Source organism: Schistocerca serialis, chromosome 9 (assembly GCF_023864345.2).
Source record: "Schistocerca serialis cubense isolate TAMUIC-IGC-003099 chromosome 9, iqSchSeri2.2, whole genome shotgun sequence".
Classification (NCBI taxonomy): domain Eukaryota; kingdom Metazoa; phylum Arthropoda; class Insecta; order Orthoptera; family Acrididae; genus Schistocerca; species Schistocerca serialis.
In genome coordinates this window covers 293,320,219-293,343,881 of record NC_064646.1, presented here as the reverse complement: position 1 = coordinate 293,343,881, position 23,663 = coordinate 293,320,219, and the positions used below count along the sequence as shown (strand labels likewise).

General features: G+C 38.0%; 1 protein-coding gene across 2 annotated transcripts in view; it reads right to left on the bottom strand.

The window, feature by feature from the left end:
* The window catches only part of LOC126419779 (lanC-like protein 3), a 93,600-nt gene that overhangs the window by 12,387 nt on the left and 57,550 nt on the right, over positions 1-23,663 (bottom strand). For both annotated transcript variants that reach the window (XM_050086956.1, XM_050086957.1), the window contains exons 4-5: positions 17,408-17,626; positions 13,301-13,417 (exon numbers count right to left, since the gene is read on the bottom strand). In XM_050086956.1, coding sequence (XP_049942913.1) covers positions 13,301-13,417; positions 17,408-17,626 — 336 coding nt within the window. The remainder of the gene's footprint in view (positions 1-13,300; positions 13,418-17,407; positions 17,627-23,663) is intronic.

Sequence of the window (23,663 nt, the reverse complement as noted above, 5' to 3'; positions counted from 1 at the left end):
AGCGTCTCTCTTGCAGAGTCTTCCACTGGATCTAATCTATCATCTACACAACGCCTTCGCGATTGCTAAATGATCCTGTAATGAAGTGCGCCGCTCTCTGCTGGATCTCCTCTATCTCTTCTGTCAATCTTATCTGGTACGGATCCCACACCGGTGAGCAATATTCAAGCAGTGGGCGAACAAGTGTACTGTAACCTACTTCCTTTGTTTGCAACGGTCCTAGGACACTCCCCTGTGGCACACCTGAAATCACTCTTACTTCGGAAGACTTCTCTCCATTGAGAATGGCATGCTGCGTTCTGTTATCTAGGAACTCTTCAATCCAATCACACAATTGGTCTGATAGTCTTACTTTGTTCATTAAACGACTGTGGGGAACTGTATCAAATGCCTTGCAGAAATCAAGTAACACGACATCTACCTGGGAACCCGTGTCTATGGCCCTCTGAGTCTTGTCGACGAATAGCGCGAGCTGGGTTTCACACAATCATCTTTTTTGAAACCCATGCTGATTCCTACAGAGTAGATTTCTAGTCTCCAGAAAAGTCATTATACACGAACATAATACGTGTTCCAAAATTCTACAACTGATTGACGTCCCTTCTTGAAAATGGGGATGACCTGTACCCTTTTCCAATCCTTTGGAATGCTATGCTCTTCTAGAGACCTACAGTACACCGCTGTAAAAAGGGGGGCAAGTTCCTTCATATCATTGTGCAAAATCAAACTGGTATCCCATCAGGTCCAGCGGCCTTTCCTCTTTTGAGTGATTTGAATTGTTTCCCTATCCCTCTGTCATCTATTTCGATATCTACCATTTTGTCATCTGTGCGACAATCTAGAGAAGGAACTACAGTGCAGTCTTCCTCTGTGAAACACAGCTTTGGAAAAAGCCATTTAGTATTTTGGCCTTTAGTCTGTCATCATCTGTTTCAGTGCCATATTGGTCACAAATGTTTGGACATTTTGTTTTGATCCACCTACTGCTTTGACATAAGACCAAAATTTCTTAGGATTTTCTGCCAAGTCAGTACACAGAACTTCACTTTCGAATTCATTGAACGCCTCTCGCATAGCCCTCCTCACACTACATTTTGCTTCATGTAATTTTTGTTTGTCTGCAAGGCCTTGGTTATGTTTATGTTTGCTAAGTTCCCTTTGCTTCCGTAGCAGTTTTCTAACTTGGTTGTTGTACCACGGTGGCTCTTTTCCATCGCTTACCATCTTGCTTGGCACATATTCATCTAATGCATATTGTACGATGGTTTTAAACTTTGTCCACTGATCCTCAACGCTATCTGTACTTGAGATAAAACTTTTGTGTTGAGCCGTCAAGTACTCTGAGATCTGCTTTTTGTCACTTTTGCTAAACAGAAAAATCTTTCTACCTTTTTAATATTTCTATTTACGGATGAAATCATCGATGCAGTAACCGCTTTATGATCGCTGATTCCCTGTTCTGCATGAACTCTTTCTAATAGTTCCGGTCTGTTTGTCACCAGAAGATCTAATATGTTATCGCCACGAGTCGGTTCTCTGTTTAACTGCTCAAGGTAATTTTCAGATAAGGCACTTAAAAAAATTTCACTGGATTCTTTGTCCCTGCCACCCGTTATAAACATTTGAGTCTCTCAGTCTGTATCTGGTAAATTAAAATCTCCACCCAGAACTATAACATGGTTGGGAAATCTACTCGAAATATTTTCCAAATTTTCCTTCAGGTGCTCTGCCAAAACAGCTGCTGAGCCAGGGGGCCTATAGACACATCCAATTACCAGACAGTCACAGACAGGTAGAACAAAAAGACTACTAAACACGTAAGCTTTCAGCCAGAAGACCTTCTTCTGAAATAGTCAAAATACACACACACACACACACACACACACACACACACACACACACACACACACAAACACACACCAATATTGCACAAACACAATGAGTGAGCACATATATATGTGTGTGTGTGTGTGTGTGTGTGTGTGTGTGTGTGTGTGTGTGTGTGTTCTGTCTATTTCATAACAAGCTTACATGTTTGGCAGTATTGTCCCAGTCTGCGATTCATCTCTGCTATATGGTGACTGGTAATCTATACTTTTCACGGTACTAGGAATATTAATTGAGCTACAGAATAAGGTGATTAACAATATCTTAGAAGGTGAATGAACAATGCAATCATTACATAAAGAAACTTAACATTTTATTATTCAGTACACATTGGAGTACCTCTACGTATATAGAATTATAAATACTTAGCATTGGAGTCAGCAATGTGGCAGGCAATTAGAATACTTATTTGTTTTCAATGAAAACCTAAATATTTGTATATTCTGCTTCATTCATTTTCTTAGATTTGTATATCAATTATTAATGGGATTTATTTTACAAAATTTTGCATAGAAAAACTTTGTAACTGACAAAATAGCTGAAAAATATTTCCATTGCTTCTCAACCTTGAAGACACATGCAAAATTATTTATATTCATCTTCTTTCATTGTGACTGAAACATTAATTGTAATAATACTAAAAGTATGAGCCATTGCAAAATTCTGTATAAGCCCCAGTGTTGGACCAAAGTAGTTCAGTAGTTGTAAGATAGCAGTGGTTACCATCAGTTTATGAGTCGTTTGAAGTGACCATTGTTAATAAACACAGAGATTATGTAGCTTGTATGTCAAAATTTATTTGGAATGTATAAAATTTATTTCACATCACATATCTAATTAATAATAGCATCATACAGAATGTTCCCTGTGAAAAAGAATGAAGAATCATCACATTTCACAACCAATTACTGTCATCAGCATCAATTTTTTCCAGATGAGTAATCAAGAAATAAAATTTCCTGCTTCAAAATTTGCAATAATCTCATTTAATTAGTTGAGAAAATGGCAATTTATGGTTAAAAAAATGTTGTTTCAATTTTTGTATACAATGAAAGCAAGAGTGTTACTAGTAGTTAAATAGTGCTGCAATCTTGCACGAAACTTTTATAGTGATGTGGAATTTGAGTTTTCAGATAATATGAAAGAATAGAGTCAGCCACAGCAGTATTTTGGATAATGAATTTGGAATTAACAAAAACACGGAAGTCATCATGACTCGACTGAGGGTTGTGGACCATACTCTTTGTTGTCTCACAGAGAGTTTATTTAAATACTCATACTTCATTTGTATAATCATTCTTTGTTTAGTGAAGTGAAAACTTTTGGGAAAAAACATAGTGTGTGTGAAATTTCATTATTTTTTTATAGCAGAAACTAAAGTTAGGTGAAAATGATGAATGCAGAGATTAAAAGTGAACCACATGTGGAAACAATAGTTGGGGGAGAGGGGCGTTTGGTTGTGGCTGTTCCACCTGCTTTTAATTCTTTGATGATTGATTGTTGTCCTTGGGAACGATGTACTGCATTGTTACACTGGCTGAAAAATGGGGTTTGTGCATTCCGACACTGACTACATTAAATGATGTAGCCGACAGACGCAAAGTTACGTTTTCCAGTACTTTAATTTCACTGTTCAAACTCCCCAATAACACACAGTTATATGGCCAGAGCACTATTGTTTAACTTATGACAAGCCTCGTTAATAGTTTGCAGGTGAAACTTCACATACTGCTACAATAGTTTACTGTTGAACATATATGAGCAGTAAAACCTAACCACAAAGTTCACAGTTCTTGAAGAATAATCAGGTACATATGGAGCAGACACTGTCACTGTTATCACACACGGCCTAATTGTTTAAAACTTATTCCACAGTTAATTTAAAGTGTTGTTGTTGTTCTAACCAGCATACTCGTCTGAAACTTGGCTGTGGAGTGACTGTCTCGTGACCAAAAATCGGACCCTTATATATCATCAGAATAATGTGTGCTTTTCCCGAGGGCATGCAGCTTTATTGTATGGATAAATGATGATGGCATCCTCTTGGGTAAAATATTTTGGAGGTAAAATAGTCTCCCATTCGGATCTCCGGGTGGGGACTACTCAGGACGACGTTGTTATCAGGAGAAAGAAAACTGATGTTCTATGCATCGGAGTGTGGAATGTCAGATCCCTTAATCGGGCAGGTAGGTTAGAAAATTTAAAACGGGAAATGGATGGGTTAAAGTTAGATATAGTAGGAATTAGTGAAGTTCGGTGACAGGAGAAACAAGACTTTTTGTCAGGTGAATACAGGGTTATAAATACAAAATCAAATAGGTGTAATACAGGAGTAGGTTTAATAATGAATAAAAAATTAGGAATGCAGGTAAGCCACTACAAACAGCATAGTGAACACATTATTGTGGCCAAGATAGATATGAGGCCCACGCCTACCACAGTAGTACAAGTTTACATGCCAAATAGCTCCGCAGATGTCAAAGAGATTGATGAAATATATGATGAGATAAAAGAAATTATTCAGATAGTAAAGGGAGACAAAAATTTAATAGTCATGGGTGACTGGAACTCGACAGTAGGAAAAGGAAGAGAAGGAAACGTAGTAGGTGAATATGGAATGGGGGTAAGGAATGAAAGAGGAAGCCGCCTGGTAGAATTTTGCACAGAGCATGACTTAATCACAGGTAATACTTGGTTCAAGAATCATGAAAGAAGGTTGTATGCATGGAAGAAGCCTGGAGATACTGCAAGGTATCAGATAGATTATATAATGGTAAGACAGAGATTCAGGAACCAGGTTTTAAATTGTAAAACATTTCCAGGGGTAGGTGTGGACTCTGACCACAATCTATTGGTTACGAACTGTAGGTTAAAACTGAAGAAACTGCAAGAAGGTGGTAAATCGAGGAGATGGGATCTGGATAAACTGAAAGAACCAGAGGTTCTAGAGAGCTTCAGGGAGAGCATTAGGGAACGATTGAGAAGAATGGTGGAAAGAAATACAGTAGAAGAAGAATGGGTAGCTTTGAGAGACGAAATAGTGAAGGTATCAGAGGATCAAGTAGGTACTAAGACGAGGGCTAATAGAAATCATTGGGTAACAGAAGAGATACTGAATATAATTGATGAAAGGAGAAAATACAAAAATGCAGTAACTGAAGCAGTCAAAAAAGAATACAAACATCTCAAAAATGGCGATGTTCATGAGGACAATATTATAGAAATGGAAGAGAATGTAGATTAAATAGGAGATATGATACTGCGTAAAGAGTTTGACAGAGCACTGAAAGACCTAAGTCAAAACAAGGCCTCGGGAGTAGACAACATCCCATTAGTACTAATGACAGCCTTGGGAAAGCCAGGCCTAACAAAACTCCACCATCTCGTGAGCAAGATGTATGAGACAGGCAAAATACCCTCAGATTTCAAGAAGAATAAAAAAATTCCAATCCCAAAGAAAGCAGGTGTTGACAAATGTGAAAATTACCAAACTATCAGTTTAATAAGTCACAGCTGCAAAATACTAACGTGAATTCTTTACAGACGAATGGAAAAACTGGTAGAAGCCGACCTCGGGGAAGATCAGTTTGGATCCGTAGAAATGTTGGAACACGTGAGTCAATACTGACCCTACGACTTATCTTAGAACATAGATTAAGGAAAGGCAAACCTACATTTCTGTAGACTTAGAGAAAGCTTTTGACAATGTTGAGTGGAATACTCTCTTTCAAATTCTTAAGGTGGCAGGGGTAAAATACAGGAAGCGAAAGGCTATTTACAATTTGTACAGAAACCAGATGGCAGTTATAAGAGTCGAGGGGCATGAAAGGGAAGCAGTGGTTGGGAAGGGAGTGAGACAGGGTTGCAGCCTATCCCTGATGTTATTCAATCTGTATATTGAGCAAGCAGTAAAGGAAACAAATGAAAAATTCGGATTAGGAATTAAAATCCATGGAGAAGAAATAAAAACTTTGAGGTTCGCCGATGACATTGTAATTCTAACAGAGACAGTAAAGGACCTGGAAGAGCAGCTGAACGGAATGGGCAGTGTCTTGAAAGGAGGATATAAGATGGACATCAACAGAAGCAAAACGAGGATAATGGAATGTAGTCGAATTAAATCAGGTGATGCTGCGGTAATTAGATTAAGAAATGAGAGGCTTAATGCAGTAAATGAGTTTTGCTATTTGGGGAGCAAAATAACTGATGATGGTCGAAGTAGAGAGGAAATAAAATGTAGACTGGCAATGGCAAGGAAAGCATTTCTGAAGAAGAGAAATTTGTTAACATCGAGTATAGATTTAAGTGCCAGGAAGTCGTTTCTGAAAGTATTTGTATGGAATGTAGCCATGTATGGAAGTGAAACGTGGATGATAAACAGTTTGGACAAGAAGAGAAGAGAAGTTTCTGAAATGTGGTGCTACAGAAGAATGCTGAAGATTAGATGGGTAGATCACATAACTAATGAGAAGGTATTAAAGAGAATTGGAGAGAAGAGAAATTTGTGGCACAACTTGACTAGAAGAAGGGATCGGTAGGTAGGGCATATTCTGAGGCATCAAGGGATTACCAATTTAGTATTGGAGGGCAGCGTGGAGGGTAAAAATCGTACAGGAGACCACGAGATGAATACACTAAACAGATTCAGAAGGATGTAGGTTGCAGTAGGTACTGAGAGATGAAGAAGCTTGAACAGGATAGAGTAGCATGGAGAGCTGCATCAATCCAGTCTCTGGACTGAAGATCACAACAATAACAATAATGCATGCTGAAACCACACATTGTTAGAAGTTAAATTTACAGAAATTACAATTAAAACTTAACTCATTAAATTAACTGAATACATCGAAAAATTGGTTCTTTTTAGCAGTTTCTTCTACTATGAGGTTTAGGCCAAGTTATTTGTTTAAATCATGAAATTAACAGATATAGTTATGCATACAGTACTTTTGACAAAACTGTTAATTAATTTGGAATTAATGAAGGGCTGATTTTGCTAACACGTTTTTGAATAGAGCCGAATAGATACTTTAAGATTACTAGTATTTCGACTTCCAAATGTTTATACTTAGTACAGAATTTATATTTGTTTATATGTCAACAATAGGATTTAAGTTATGAAACAATTACTGATTTACCAGGTGTACCGGTATGAAATGAGGTTCTTTTTTGTGAAAATGAAACACTAATTTTCAATTGAAAAGTAAAAACATTTTATTTAAAGTACTGACCATTGCTTTCTATACATTCTGACCACCTTTCTGGCAATTTGTGGACACCACGCCAATAGAAATGTTTGTCTTTTGAAGCAAACCAATCAGACACCCAATTTTTGACTTCTTCGTAGGAATCGAAGTGTTCCTCAGCCAATGCGTGTCCCATTGATGAAAACAAATGGTAGTCAGAAGGGGCCAAGTCTGGTGAGTAAGGCGGGTGGGGCAGCAGCTTCCAGTCAAGTGTTTTGATTGTATCCTGAACCAGTTTTGCTTTGTGTGCAGGTGCACTGTCGTGTAAAAAAATTACTTTGCCATGTCTTCTGGCCCATTCTCGTCTTTTTTCGATCAATGCATAGTTCAAATTGATCATTTGTTGTCTATAGCAATTAGCATTCACAGTTTCACCGGGTTTTAGAAGCTCATGATACACCACACCTTTCTGATCTCACCAAACACACAGCATTGTCTTCTGGCCGAATCGATCTGGTTTTGCAGTCAATGTTCATGGTTGTTCCGGATTAACCCATGATTTTTCCCGTTTAGGATTCTTAAAATAAATCTATTATTCATTGCCAGTAACAATTCGATGCAAAATTGATTTTCTTTCATGTCTCTCAAGCAAAGTTTGACAAATGGTTTTTCGGTTTTCCATCTGTCTTTCATTAAATTCATGTGGCACCCATTTTCCACACTTTTGGATCTTTCCCATAGCTTTCAAATTGTCAGAAATTGTTTGTTGTGCAACATTTAGCATTGCTGCCATTTGCTTCTGACTCAAAGTATCATCTTCATCCAATATTGCTTGCAATTTGGCGTCTTCGAACTTTTTTGATGGTCTTCCACGTTCTTAATTTCTTACATCAAAATCATTATTTCTGAACCTTTGAAACCATCTTTTGCATGTTGCTCCTGATAGAGCATGATCACCATATACCTCGACAAGCATTCAATGCAACTTTGCAGCACTTTTTTTTAAAATGAAAACAAAAAATTAATGCTTTCTGCAAATCATCACTTCGACATTGTTAACACGATGAAAATGTATGATGTTGTTTGTTCCATGACTTGATGTATACTAAATATCTTTGTTAGATGTCATACCAACCAAATAAAAAAAAATTAAAGCTCGTTCACAACAAATGTTCCCTATCGACACATTTGTATCTTACCGCTCATTTCATACCGGTACACCTGGTAGCCCTATAATGAAAGTTACTAACTAGGAATAAACAAAATAAATTAGAAAATCAAATACAGACATAAAACTAAGCACAAAATTAGATCTGGTGTTATTTCCTTTAAAACTGAGGGCCAATCTTTCTCTTTCATGGAAATGCAAATTATATTCACGTATGTTAATGACAATTAGTTAAAAGTAACCAAACGAATTTAAGGAGGCAGATGGCAAAACAAGAGGGGAATTAAAATTATCTCAACTTGCTTCGTCACAAGGTGATTAGATGATTCTGGTTTTGACTAAAATATTTTAATTTCATCTTTAGGTGAAAATTAAATATCTGTGGTGTTACGTCACCCACCCAACCTCCACAACATCCAAGTCCATCCATATGCCACACCCAATCCCAACCCCCTGTAAAGAATCATATCCCTGTAGAACACCTGGGTGCAAAACCTGTCCAATCCACCCACCCGGCACTTGCTATTCCAGTCCTGTCACAGGTTTATCCTATCTCATCAGCAGCCGGGCCACCTGTGAAGGCAACCATGTCATTTACCAGCTCTGCTGCAACCAATGCACAGCCTTTTTATATTGTTATGACTACCAACCAGCTGTCCACCAGGATGAATGGCCACTGCTAAACTATGGCTAAGAGCAAAGTAAACCATCCTGTGGCACAACATGCAACGGAACATAGCACACTTGATTTCAATGGCTGCTTTACTATCCGAGCCTTCTAGACCCGTTCCTCCAACAAGATTTCTGATCTGTGCAGTGGGAGTTAACCTTACAACACATTCTCTACTCCTGTAATTATCTCGGCTTCAACCTACGGTAACATACTGTCCCCACATTCCCCACTGAACAATTTCCATGCCTCCGTTCTATCATCTCCTCCACATTCTCATCTCCCACCCTGTTTATTTGCAGTCCTCCGCTAATGCATCTGCCCATCTTTCCCCACTCCTCTTTTTTCCTCACCTCACTGCCCCGCAACCTCGTAACACTTCACCTGTTGGTAGTCTAGTCCCTGCACACTTCATCAGACAATGTTTCTCTCTCCCCCTACCAATAGGCTACTATCCCTTCCCCACCACCTCCGGATTGCTGCTTGCATCTAGTGTGTGTGTGTGTGTGTGTGTGTGTGTGTGTGTGTGTGTGTTTTTTAGTGACAAAGGCAGTGGCCAAAAACTTTATGGAAGTGTCTTTTAATTGTGCCTGTCTTCTTTATGGTAAGTAGCAATCGGTATTTATTTTCCTACATTGTTAAGAGAGATGAAATACTTAAGAAATGAACTGAAATGTGATCTAAGTAGCCAGTTGTTACAATTGACAGATGAATTAAAAAACGAACTGAGTACAGAATTAGCACACAAAATTGATAAAACAAACAAAAAACTGGCTAGTGAAACCGCAGAAACAAAAAGTATGCTGGATCATATTGTACAAATGCTCTATTTACTGAATAAACTTTTAATTTTTGTATGTTGTGGTTTATGCTTGGATTTATGCTGTACTACGACTAATTGTTGATTATCTTATGCTTTTGTCTGTTTTGTGTTAGTACTGATGTTGTTCTATGAATATTTAATACCTTTGTCTTATTATAAGTCCTTTACTAGGAAATATGATTTGTTATGCAAATGTTCTTATTGGTTATGCTATGTAGCATTTAGGGCAAGGAATTATCTTACATTATGATAAGTTGATGATCTAATACCTTTGCTTAAGTTTCATTTCATAATAGAAAATGAAATGAATAATTTTGTGTTTGCCTTGTCAGTACATGTGATTACATCTTTAGCCACAATGGTAAGAGAATTTGTAAAAATTGTGCTTAATTAATGGAAACCAACTTGTAGTGTCTGAAGTTAATTCCATAATTGTGTTTTTCAATTGTTATACTTGTAGTTGAAGTGATAAATACTTTTGCATTGTGATTATGCTTTGTGTGGTTTGTCAGCACATTTTGCTACTTATTTGTGTCACATTTAAATAATTGTTATGCTATACCTTATTTAAATGTGAATATGATAACGCCAGTTAATGTCAAGACAGAGGGTCAAGATGGGTAGTCCTACTGTCATGCTATAGTTATGAAGTCAGCGCAGAACGATCATTTTTTCGTAAAACAGACACCTTGTTCAACATTTAATATGTAGAATAGCTTTCAATAATTATTCCAGTCATACTTTTGAGGTATTTATTAAGTATTGTAAGAGGAGAAAAGTTTTGTGTGAAGTGAGACCTTATAAAGTAATGATGGCACTTGTCATGATTAAGATAAACTAATGCTGAATATGCACCGTTGATGATGTTGACAATGTTGTGTCTGTACTGAGGCTTTGATGAATTGGGTACTGATGCAACACTTCCATGATGATGTAGTTAGGAGAGAGGTAAGACTGAGTTGCAGTATTGGGGTCTATTACGAAGTGTTGAGGATTTATCAGAAATCGATATAATTTTGATGATGTGTTCGAAGGTTTTTTTTTATGTTGATGATGGTGGTGATGATTGTAGTAAAATGGTTATGTTGCATTATGGAAGACTATGAAGTTTTATTTGTATTATTCAAGTATTCTGAAGAATACAATGATCAAGTTATTAGGATTAGGGAAAAATCATTGAAGAAACATAGCGATTATGTTCACTGAGTCAAATGAAATGTTTCAAGTGGTAAAAGCATTTTATGAGAATAATTACAATATGTTCACTGACGAGATGAAATGTTATATTATTGTCACTGGATCAATACATACACTGACGTCAGTAATATTAATGCTTGGTCTAAAATGATAACAACAATTAGAAGTGTATGGGGTAATGAATTAATGATGATTAAATGAGTAATTATAGATGATGATATGTCATGTTGCTGTTCATTGAGATACTGCTTCAGTATGTTGCGGAAACTGCTATTCTTTACTAATATTGCGACGAACGAACTTGTATCTAAAATGACAAATGAGTGAGTGTCTCTGAAAGGGAATATATAGAATGGGAATGGGTATCAATTGATTTAATGTGTAATGACTAACAATGGATGAAATCATCAGTTATTTTATCTTTGTAGGATAATACAAGTATGAAGTTGCTTTGTAATTTTTGTAGTTATTACAGATTTCTTCTGGCACTGAGACGTCTTGAAGATAATATGCATGCCTTTCTTGAAATATGTAATTTGTTTGCTCACTGTCAATTTTTGACATACGTGCCACCAATAGCTGACAGATGTATTTGTAACTTGTGTATTGAGTAATTAAATAACTAGGTTAGAACAATGCTAATGGAAAAGAATTTGAGAGATTCAGACATCAAGCTCATTCTGCTTACACTGTACTCACATTTGCATGTTTATTTATATGTATGTGCAGTTTTGGTTGTAAAAGTATTTTCAATTACTTTTTATCATATTTCTAGATCTGACGAAGTAATGTTGGGTGGATAGATAAGATAATACAATGCACCTTTTATGGCCTGGGTTTGATTTGACACAAATTATACTGTACAATTCATAAGAGAAAAGAGAACTCTGATGTGGAGATCAAGCAAGATTCAAGCAAAGGAGCTGAAGATGGACAGCTGGTCCCAAGATACAAGAAACAATGGAGAAGAGAAATGATGTAAAATAATTAACCTTTTTTTATTTTAATGTGTCTTATACGACACATTTAAGTTTGTTCTAAGCAACAAAGCAAGTAGTTACTCTTTTTAGGGTTGCCTGAAATGAATTAAGACCTGCCCTGATATCCAGTTCTGCCAGTGTGTATATAAATCTGATATGTAGAAATATTTTTCCTGTGATATGTACATATGGCAGGCTGTATTGCATAAATTTTATCTGTGAAATTCTTTCTAACAAAAATATTGAAATTTTATTGCATGAACATGTACTTGTAATCACATCTTGATTTTCAACTGTTGTGACTCGCCGATCTTTCAAAGTGCCGCCGCGTAGTTACGCGCGTCCTCTACATGCGGCACTGTCTGCCAGCCATGCAGCAGCAGCATCACCTAAGCGGCCAGCCAGCCAGCGGCCGCTGGACTTGGACTCAGTTATGATGTGACTGTTAAAGTGTACACACGGCTTACTCTGTTTACTTGATCTGTGGCTTTAATGTATTGTGTCTTCCTTGAAATATATTTGTTCAACTTGAAGTTATAACATCAACTTACAATAATCATTATGTAAACAGCTCTGGGAATAACAACTGACCTACTCATGAAAACATTTATGTTAAACTTTTTTCATTGCACATGAAATGAAAGATTAGTTGCAATAATACTAAAAGAACGAGTTAGTGGCGAAATTCCACATAAGGGCTTGTGCTGGGCCAAAGCTGTTCAATTTGTTGTGAGATAGCAGTTGTGACCGGCATGTTGAGTTGTTGAAGTGGAAATTGTTAATAAATGAAGACATTACTTGACTTCAATGTCAATATTTGAAAATTCAAGATTTTTTCTGTGAAAAGAGAGAAGAGTTATCACAACCAACACTTAATCTTTTCAAGCCAAGCACACGAGAAATAATGTCATGTTTCCTGCTTCAAAATTTTTAAGATCTTGAAATCATCTCATTTAATTATTTGAGGAAACTGCAATTTATGTCTACAAATTTCATGTCAATTTTTGTACATAGTGAAAGCAGGGACATTACAAGGGATATACGAACAGCTGGCACCAGCTCTGGTCTATCTATAGTGCTACAAAGTGACCACCGTTCTCTTTTAAGGGGGGGGGGGGGGGGGGGAGAAACTAATATTTTGTCTTGCAAGCTTATTGTTTACACAAATATAAAAAATAGAGGAAGCGATGGTGATGGGACTGACTATGAAGCCATACCAGCACATGAATTGCATCATTAAAAATAATTTTTGTGCAACGAATTTTGGCATTAAATATTAAGAGGGTTTACCTGCTGTGCTCCTCCTCCTCTCAACAGAAGCACACAGTCTACCAAGGAACATATGACTTTACAGGTTTATAGTGCAGCTGAGCACAATAAAACACTTACCAGGTCCTTTCCGAAGTAATCCTTTTTTCCATATAAGCTCTCCACATCTTTCAAGAGCCTGCAGATATTTTGGATCTTTCCAATGAAGGTAAGCTTTTGCCATTAAGTATGCAACACCTAGGAGTGCAGAAATGACAAGTAAATTAAAATGTTATAACCTGAAGCTGTGTTACTGAAGTGACACAATGCAATCACAGTCATACTGTATTTTAGCAAGAATTTCAAGTTTCTGGGAGATTAATATTGTATACCGTAGCAAGATTTGAAGCAAGAATCATTTATTTTTGACAAGCAACACAATTTACAGTTGTAAAGAGCATGATCAGTGATAGGCTATATTTGAGGTCTTACAGCTGCAGATCCAGCAGCTCATCTTTACTGATACAGAAGAAAATCGACCAATAGCTTTTCGACAGTACAATGGCATTTTTGGATGGTGAAAATGGGAATCATATGAAAACTAAGCTGGGATACAACCAGAAACTCACTTTGAAATTATTTATTCAAGGTGACATTTCCATGAAAACCTACAAACCTAACTGATCTTTTCTGCAGATATACTCTGCAAGCTCCTATCCCCATGAACCATAGACCTCGCCAATGGTGGGGAGGCTTGCGTGCCTCAGCGATACAGATGGCCATACTGTAGGTGCAACCACAACGGAGGGGTATCTGTTGAGAGGCCAGACAAATGTGTGGTTCCTGAAGAGGGGCAGCAGCCTTTTCAGTAGTTGCAAGGGCAACAGTCTGGATGATTGACTGATCTGGCCTTGCAGCACTAACCAAAACGGCCTTGCTGAGCTGGTACTGCGAACGGCTGAAAGCAAGAGGAAACTACAGCCGTAATTTTTCCCGAGGGCATGCAGCTTTACTGTATGGTTAAATGATGATGGCGTCCTCTTGGGTAAAATATTCCGGAGGTAAAATAGTCCCCCATTCGGATCTCTGGGCGGGGACTACTCAAGAGGACGTCGTTATCAAGAGAAAGAAAACTGGCATTCTACGGATCGGAGCGTGGAATGTCAGATCCCTTAATCGGGCAGGTAGGTTAGAAAATTTAAAAAGGGAAATGGATAGGTTAAAGTTAGATATAGTGGGAATTAGTGAAGTTCGGTGGCAGGAGGAACAAGACTTCTGGTCAGGTGAATACAGGGTTATAAATACAAAATCAAATAGGGGTAATGCAGGAGTAGGTTTAATAATGAATAAAAAAAATAGGAGTGCAGGTAAGCTACTACCAACAGCATAGTGAACGCATTATTGTAGCCAAGATAGACACGAAGCCCATGAGTACTACAGTAGTACAAGTTTATATGCCAACTAGCTCTGCAGATGATGAAGAAATTGAAGAAATGTATGATGAGATAAAAGAAATTATTCAGTTAATGAAGGGAGACAAAAATTTAATAGTCATGGGTGACTGGAATTCGAGAGTAGGAAAAGGGAGAGAAGGAAATAAAGTGGGTGAATTTGGATTGGGGAAGAGAAATGAAAGAGGAAGCCGTCTGGTAGAATTTTGCACAGAGCATAACTTAATCATAGCTAACACTTGGTTTAAGAATCATGAAAGAAGGTTGCATACATGGAAGAACCCTGGAGATACTAAAAGGTATCAGATAGATTATATAATGGTAAGACAGAGATTTAGGAACCAGGCTTTAAATTGTAAGACATTTCCAGGGGCAGATGTGGACTCTGACCACAATCTATTGGTTACGAACTGTAGATTAAAACTGAACAAACTGCAAAAAGGTAGGAATTTAAGGAGATGGGACCTGGATAAACTGACTAAACCAGAGGTTGTACAGAGTTTCAGGGAGAGCATAAGGGAACAATTGACAGGAATGGGGGAAAGAAATACAGTAGAAGAAGAATGGGTAGCTCTGAGGGATGAAGTAGTGAAGGCAGCAGAGGATCAAATAGGTAAAAAGACGAGTGCTAGTAGAAATCCTTGGGTAACAGAAGATATATTGATTTTAATTGATGAAAGGAGAAAATATAAAAATGCAGTAAATGAAGCAGGCAAAAAGGAATACAAACGTCTCAAAAATGAGATCGACAGGAAGCGCAAAATGGCTAAGCAGGGATGGCTAGAGGACAAATGTAAGGATGTAGAGGCATATCTAACTAGGGGTAAGATAGATACTGCCTACAGGAAAATTAAAGAGACCTTTGGAGAAAAGAGAACCACCTGTATGATTATCAAGAGCTCAGATGGAAATCCAGTTCTAAGCAAAGAAGAGAAAGCAGAAAGGTGGAAGGAGTATATAGAGGGTCTATACAAGGGTGATGTACTTGAGGACAATATTATAGAAATGGAAGAGGATGTGGATGAAGATGAAACGGGAGATACGATACTGTGTGAAGAGTTTGACAGAGCACTGAAAGACCTGAGTCGAAACAAGGCCCCGGGAGTAGACAACATTCCATTAGCACTACTGACATCATTGGGAGTGCCAGCCCTGACAAAACTCTACCATCTGGTGAGAAAGATGGATGAGACAGGCGAAACACCCTCAGACTTCAAGAACAATATAATAATTCCAATCCCAAAGAAAGCAGGTTTTGACAGATGTGAAAATTAACCAAACTATCAGTTAAATAAGTCATGGCTGCGAAATACTAGCATGAATTCTTTACAGGTAAATGGAAAAACTGGTAGAAGCCAACCTTGGTGAAGATCAGTTTGGATTCCGTAGAAATGTTGGAACACCTGAGGCAATACTGACCCTACGACTTATCTTAGAAAATAGATTAAGGAAAGGCAAACCTACATTTCTAGCATTTGTAGACTTAGAGAAAGCTTTTGACAATGTTGACTGGAATACTCTCTTCCAAATTCTAAAGGTGGCAGGGGTAAAATACAGGGAGCGAAAGGCTATTTACAATTTGTACAGAAACCAGATGGCAGTTATAAGAGTAGAGGGGCATGAAAGGGAAGCAGTGGTTGGGAAAGGAGTGAGACAGGGTTGTAGCCTCTCCCCGGTGTTATTCAATCTGTATATTGAGCAGGCAGTAAAGGAAACGAAAGAAAAATTCGGAGTAGGTATTAAAGTCCATGGAGAAGAAATAAAAACGTTGAGGTTTGCCGATGACATTGTAATTCTGTCACAGACAGCAAAGGACTTGGAAGAGCAGTTGAACAGAATGGACAGTGTCTTGAAAGGAGGATATAAGATGAACATCAACAAAAGCAAAACGAGGATAATGGAATGTAGTCAAATTAAGTCGGGTGATGCTGAGGGAACTAGATTAGGAAATGAGACACTTAAAATAGTAAAGGAGTTTTGCTATTTGGGGAGCAAAATAACTGGTGATGGTCGAAGTAGAGAGGATATAAACTGTAGACTGGCAATGGCAAGGAAAGCGTTTCTGAAGAAGAGAAATTTGTTAACATTGAGTATAAATTTAAGTGGCAGGAAGTCGTTTCTGAAAGTATTTGTATGGAGTGTAGCCATGTATGGAAGTGAAACATGGACGATAAATAGTTTGGACAAAAAGAGAATAGAAGCTTTCGAAATGTGGTGCTACAGAAGAATGCTGAAGATTAGATGGGTAGATCACATAACTAATGAGGAGGTACTGAATAGAATTGGGGAGAAGAGGAGTTTGTGGCACAACTTGACAAGAAGAAGGGACTTGTTGGTAGGACATGTTCTGAGGAATCAAGGGATCACAAATTTAGCATTGGAGGGCAGCGTGGAGGGTAAAAATCGTAGAGGGAGACCAAGAGATGAATACACTAAGCAGATTCAGAAGGATGTAGGTTGCAGTAAGTACTGGGAGATGAAGAAGCTTGCACAAGATAGAGTAGCATGGAGAGCTGCATCAAACTAGTCTCAGGACTGATGACAACAACAACAACAAGCTAGTGTAGAGCAGAGGGTGACAATATTCTGTATAAGAGCACTCTCTGGTGTAGATAACTGACTTGAAATGTTGCCAAGATACAATACTATTGTAATACAGTTGAGTGTTATTCCATTCTTTCACAAATATTCCTGTCACTGCTGCTTTGTTATAGGCAAGGAACACGGAATATGCCAAGATGAGTCAAGTACTGAATCTACATCACAGACTGAGCTACATGTTCACTTGACATCATACCTGGTGCTCCATGACACCAATGTACAAGTTCATCCTCTTCATGTCTTCTGTACCGACCCAGTTCATCAGTCGCACATGGAAAGTTGCCACTTTCCGTCTGCAGCGATAGCAACCAGTCAACAGCTCTATGCACGACTTGTTCTGCCTGGGGATTTGACTGCAGAAAACTAGGCCACAACAATAACGATTGGAGAATGGCACTGAGACCATGTCCTGCACCTATGAATAAAATTAGACTATACTGACTTGTATAGAAATTAAACACGAGTTACTGTTCACAATCAATCACATATTAAAATTAAAAAAAAAGGGGGTAATAAAATTTAATCACACTCACTATATGTTAAATATCACATCTGATGTGGCTGAGCACCACTTATTAAAATTATTGTAACAGGAATTTGCATTTCATACTTCAGAAATAAGATTTTATCACATCAGTTAAATGTTAAACTTCACATCTGGGACCCACTTACTACAATTATTATATCAGGAATCTGTATTTCACACTGTTAATGCAAATTCATTAGTGGCAACTTTTACTGGAGCCTGTAAACACATACTTACACCCGTGAGCAGTTGAATGAGAGAGAACTGCTGTGAAAGAGAGGAGTCCTGTCACCAAGATGAATGGAACATGCTGGTATGTCACTTTACTGGAATATTGCAACAACAAGTAAAGGCTGCTACTGTGACAGCTGAGTGCAAGATCCTCAATAGCAATAGAGTTGATTAAATCCTTATCACGAATGCCTGATATCCATCTCTGGGTTTATGCAGCCACTGGCCATTTACGTGTTACTGTGTCAAGGTTTAGCTTACACATCTTGTTTTGGGGAAAACTGCCATGGCAACAAATGCTGATCACAGGGATCACTATCAACTATCATGGATTGTAAAAGGGGCTAAGACGGGCCAAGAAGCAAAACATCACTCACTAGTTCAATACAGACAACAATTTTTGAGAAGCCATATCAACCAGAATTACTCCCTTGCTACAGTGTAGAGTTTACACCACTCCATACGTATACTTGTGTTCACTGCACTTCGCAGGGCATACAATGCCACTGCAGACTCGAAATGTGCAAAATTGGTGCCTGGCATGATAAGATACACACATGTTAGTACATACAATGGTGGTGTACATGCAAACTGAAACCAAATGAGGTGATGCACCTACATGCCATTATGGTACTACTCAGGCAGGTGATGGATCTCTATTGTACAGAGTGTATTTGGCATGTTACTGAATGAGATGAGTGTGCCTTGGAAACAGCTCCAACCACTCTTTGTGATTAGTGAGCAGTGGTTTAGCTGTCATGGGTCAGGATAACTCCTCAATGCTTTTAGTATCTTTTGGAGACCATGCCACAGTGTGCTCTTGGATTAGATGAATTACAACATGTTAGTAGGAAGAGGATTTGAATTCAGTTGCTCATGAGTGTAAGTAATGTCTTGAACACACAATGACTTTTTCAGGGCATTTACTCAGACTCTTCCAAAGTGAATCCAAGGTCACTGAGTCATTTAGCAGACCATGGAAATGATCATTCATTCATGTACAGGGTGGCTGACAAGTCCCTATCTGGTGTTAAATGGTTCTAATATTCTGAGGAATAAGACAGCATCAAGCAACAAGACATTTTCTCCTTGTACTACAATTTTCTAAAGTAATACCTTGGAATTAAATCCTAACTGCCCATTATTTTTATTGCAACAGGCGGAACAACTTTTTGACATCCTTCCATCATCTGTAAAATAATGAACACACCTTATACATCTCCCCACCACAATTTCACAGCATTTCTTTCATATCCTTGTGACCAACTCTGCTGCTAAATTCTTTTTATGCGTCATCCTATAATTACCCACTGCAGTCTCATCACTGGGAAGACATATTTCACCACACAGAGAGCCCTCTGGCAGACAAGGAAAATCATTTAATAGCTTACATGGAACTAATCTTATTATCTTTTAATTCTATTATAACAACTAATAAGACACTATTAAACAGGAATGCAAACAGGTGGCGAGTCTACAAATTTATACCCGCAGGAAGGGCACACTGCATACAGGCAAAATCCTAGTGCCTGTTTCATAACGTAAGTAATTTGGATTTGTGGCAAGTCTTGCATGACTGCACATCAGCCACAAATTAAATGCGTGTTACATGCGTGTGTGCAATAGCAGAAAAGAGCACTGGCAACTTATGTCGTTGTAGCAATTCTGCTTACTCACATCTACACAGGAAACAGTGGGATAAAGGGAACATGAACATTTAAAGCGGAGAACTGATACATTAATTACTTAGCATCAAGCCCAGTAACAAGAGAGTAACTGACTATATTGTAATTAATGAAGTGGCACAAACACGCGAGCCTCTATGACAGACACTGATGATCAGCTGATCACACCTGTCGCATACGCGATCCACGCACAAATTCTTTCTCTGAACTATAAGTGACATAGTGGATCAGCTATAATACAACACAGAGGTGAGGTTCTGATGAACTAAGTACATAAGCCACACATTGTGAAATGTGCACCAGTATGCAAAACAGGAACCTCTATTCTGATTTAGACTTCTTCTGTTTAAATTAACCCACTCTCATTGCAAAGTAAACATATACTTCTATGTCAATGTAGATGACTATATATTAAGAAACTAGACAGAAAATATTACTTTTGTCATTTACTAACATTAGAATATATTACAATCTGTTTTCAACAATATTATGGAAGGATAGAGTGCCACTCACCATAAAGTTGACAAGTTGAGTTGTAGTCAGGAATGATGACAAAACTGTTACATATAAGCTTTTGGAAGGAAGGAAGGAGAATTGGGTTTAACATCCCATTGACATTGAGATCATTAGAGACAGAGCACAAGCTCAGATGGGGTCAGGGATGGAGTTCAGTGTGCAATCTACTGCACCACTTCACTCAGTATATAATACAAGCTTTCGGCCAAAGCCTTCTGCAGAAAAGGAAAATACACACATATTCACATAAGTAAGCACACCTCACAAACAAGACTACTATCTCTAGCTGCTCTGGCCTGGATATGACTGATATATGTTGAACAGACACTACAGAGTGGAGCAGGGAAGGGGGAGGGATAGCAAGGTTCAGGTGGGGGAAAAGAAATCTGCACTGCCTAGTGGTGTGCAGGGACTAGAGATGACAGCACAAGGCTGTGTTGGAGGAAGGGGTGGGCGATGAGGAGCAGAGGAGAAGAGTAGAGAAGGGGAAAAGACTGATGGGTGTGCCAGCAGAGAAGGGAAAAAGACTGGTGGGTGTGTGAGCCGAGAGCAGCATACAGTGAGGGTGAGGGGTGTGAAGTGGGAAGAGGTGACAAGATTGGGGGGGGGGGGGGGGGGAGGAGGGCTGATATGTATATCTCTGGCTGACATCTATATCTGCGCATGAAAACTTTCTTAAATGTGGTTCATTTACGTTTTGACAATACTAACACATATTAGTAGGTGGAAGGTTGAATTCGCAAACCTTTATGTGGAAGTCTAGATTTATGCATAATGGGTGGTGGAAAAGCTGTGTTTAGGAAATGGAGGTTTCACAGAAATTGGTTTGCTAACAAAAAAGAGGAAGCAGCTAGAAATGAAGAACATAAGCTCTCAGCTTCAGCATCGAAACTTGGGACAGGAGATTTGTACAGGTGTCTCAATGATGTTGATATGGATTCTACTATATTCAGACTTATCGATTTAGAGCTTCCCTGCCAGGCTATAAAGTTTTCATGTTCATGTGTTAGCTGTAAAAACACGGAATCCATGATTGATGTTGAAGAAAGAAGGGTGGGAATAGCTTGTGATTTTAAATTAATTTGTAATTCATATGGGTATGAATTTTCATTTTCCTCCTCCAAAAGCTGACACTGGTATCCATGAAAGCAATTTTAGGTTAGCACATGCTCTGAGGTGCCTTGGACAGGGCAGGGAAGGAGGTAATTTATTGTGTGATTTTCTGAACATGCTTCCACCTTGTGCAAGGCTTGAAAAAACAAAAAAATGTCTGATGCTGAATGCGATACTGCCAAAGTTTCTATGAAGAAAGCAGTGGAGGAATTGGTGGAAATAAACCAAAAAGAGACAGATCCTGGGGTAGATATTTACAACAGTGAATCTCCTACAAATGTTATTGACCTGTGTGTGTCTGTAGATGGGAACTGGATGAAAAGGGGTCACACATTACTGTACCAAGTTGCATCTGTTATTGGAATTGACTCGGGTAAAGTTTAAAGAAATTATGTCTAAATACTGCCACCAGTGTGCAACAAGGAAAATGTCCAACAATGAAGACAGTGAGAAACTGAGGAAAGAAAAGCATGCAGTAGCATGCTCTAAAAATCATAGTGGCTCAAGTGGGAGCATGGAGGCTGCTGCAGTTGTGAGGATGTTCACCAGATCTGGGAACTAGTAAGGTATTAGATATACTAAATATCTTGGTAATGGCAACTCCTCTTTGTTCAAAGCTGTAACAGATAAAAATCTGTACAATACAAGAATAGAAAAGTTGTAATGTGTTGGCCACATCCAAAAGAGGCCTGGCGGTGGGCTTCATCACTTGGAGAAAAGAAGATGTACTTGAGGATGGGAAACCACTAGGAGAGTAAGGCAGGCTTACTCTGAAAGAAATTGATTCTCTTCAGTTATTTTATGGGAGAGGTATCAGGAAAAACATACATTATTTAAAGGCAACGAGGCGTGCTGTGTGGGCAGTTTTTTTCCACAAACTATCCACTGATCAAATATCAATGCACAATCTGTCTGAAAGATTATCGGTATAAGTTCAACAACAGAAATGAGACATATTCAATGAACACTCATTATCAGAACCTGTTATGAATGCAATTAAGCCCACATTCAGGTTTATTACAAATTCTGATTTACTGATGAAGTGTCTTCAAGAAAAGACACAAAATGCAAATGAAAGCCTCAATAATTTAATTTGGATTAGATGCTCAAAAAGGACATTCTGTAGACTTGAAGTACTTAAAATAGGTGTCTATGATGCAGTTTTATGTTACAATAATGGAAATAATGGCAGAATTGGAGTGCCGAAGAGAGTTGGTATAGATCATGGTGGGTTTATAACAAAAGCACTTTACACCATCGATGACAGCAGGGTCAAGAAAGCTAACAGATCAGTGTCTTACCTGCAAATACAGGTAAGGGAGATTTGAAGAGGAGAGAAGGGAAACCTGGAGGATGAGGAGTATCAATACTTTAAAATTCAGGTAAGCTTATTACATGTAGACGTATGAGAAGAAAATCTTTGAACCTCATTTTCCCTGTTTTACATTTTTTATGTTATCAGAAGCCTTTTCGTAAGAAGTATATGCGCTAATGCTATGAAATTTTCAGGAACTGTTCGCAACGTGCTGCTGTCTCCCTGGAACTAAAAATTACAAGATCCTGCAATTACATTCCGATTTTCAGATGACTGTTTGTAGAAAAAAGTTAATTCTGGATGTGCAAAATTAAAAACTCTGTTAATGATACAATTTGTACCATAAATTAATAACTGTAGTTCAGTGGTCTTATAACATTCTCAGGACACTAGAATAAAATTTTCAGATTAATTGCAGGATTATAATTTGAGTTATGGCCTTTTGTAAAAAAGACAATAAAAAATTAAAAATTAAAATTTCTGGCAAAATATTAATCCTGTATATTTTTTCTTTAAAACACAGCTCTTTTGTTTTACCCATGCAAAATTTTAGATTTGTACATTAATAAATATGGCTGTAATGATTTTTTAAATAAATGTTTACATTTTCCGTTACATCCCCACTTAACGATAAAATTTGTCAGTAATGTTTTTGTGAATAAGAGGCTTTCCCCTTTTTGATCTATTAACCATGTTATGAACTGATATATTCAGTTCAGATTCTCCTTCAAACCAAAAAAGTGTTTATCTATACAAGTGTGTAATATGCCAGAAAAACCTCTTTATGAAAACACTTACTTCTTTCATCAGTTTCCAACTCGCACCCTAGAATCACAGTGGTACGAAAGGCTTCCTTTCACAGCAATTCAATCCACAAGGAGTAATCAGAATATCTCAGCACATAATGTTCAATCTATTATTAACACATAAAGGTTTTTATTGTGGCACATGATCAGCTGACTGCTGCCCAGTGCAGAAGATGTACCCAGCTACAAATGAATGCCCCTCTGAATGCCAGCTGTAAGCAGCGATGCTGACATCATTCAGATGGCCCAGCCTTTGCCAA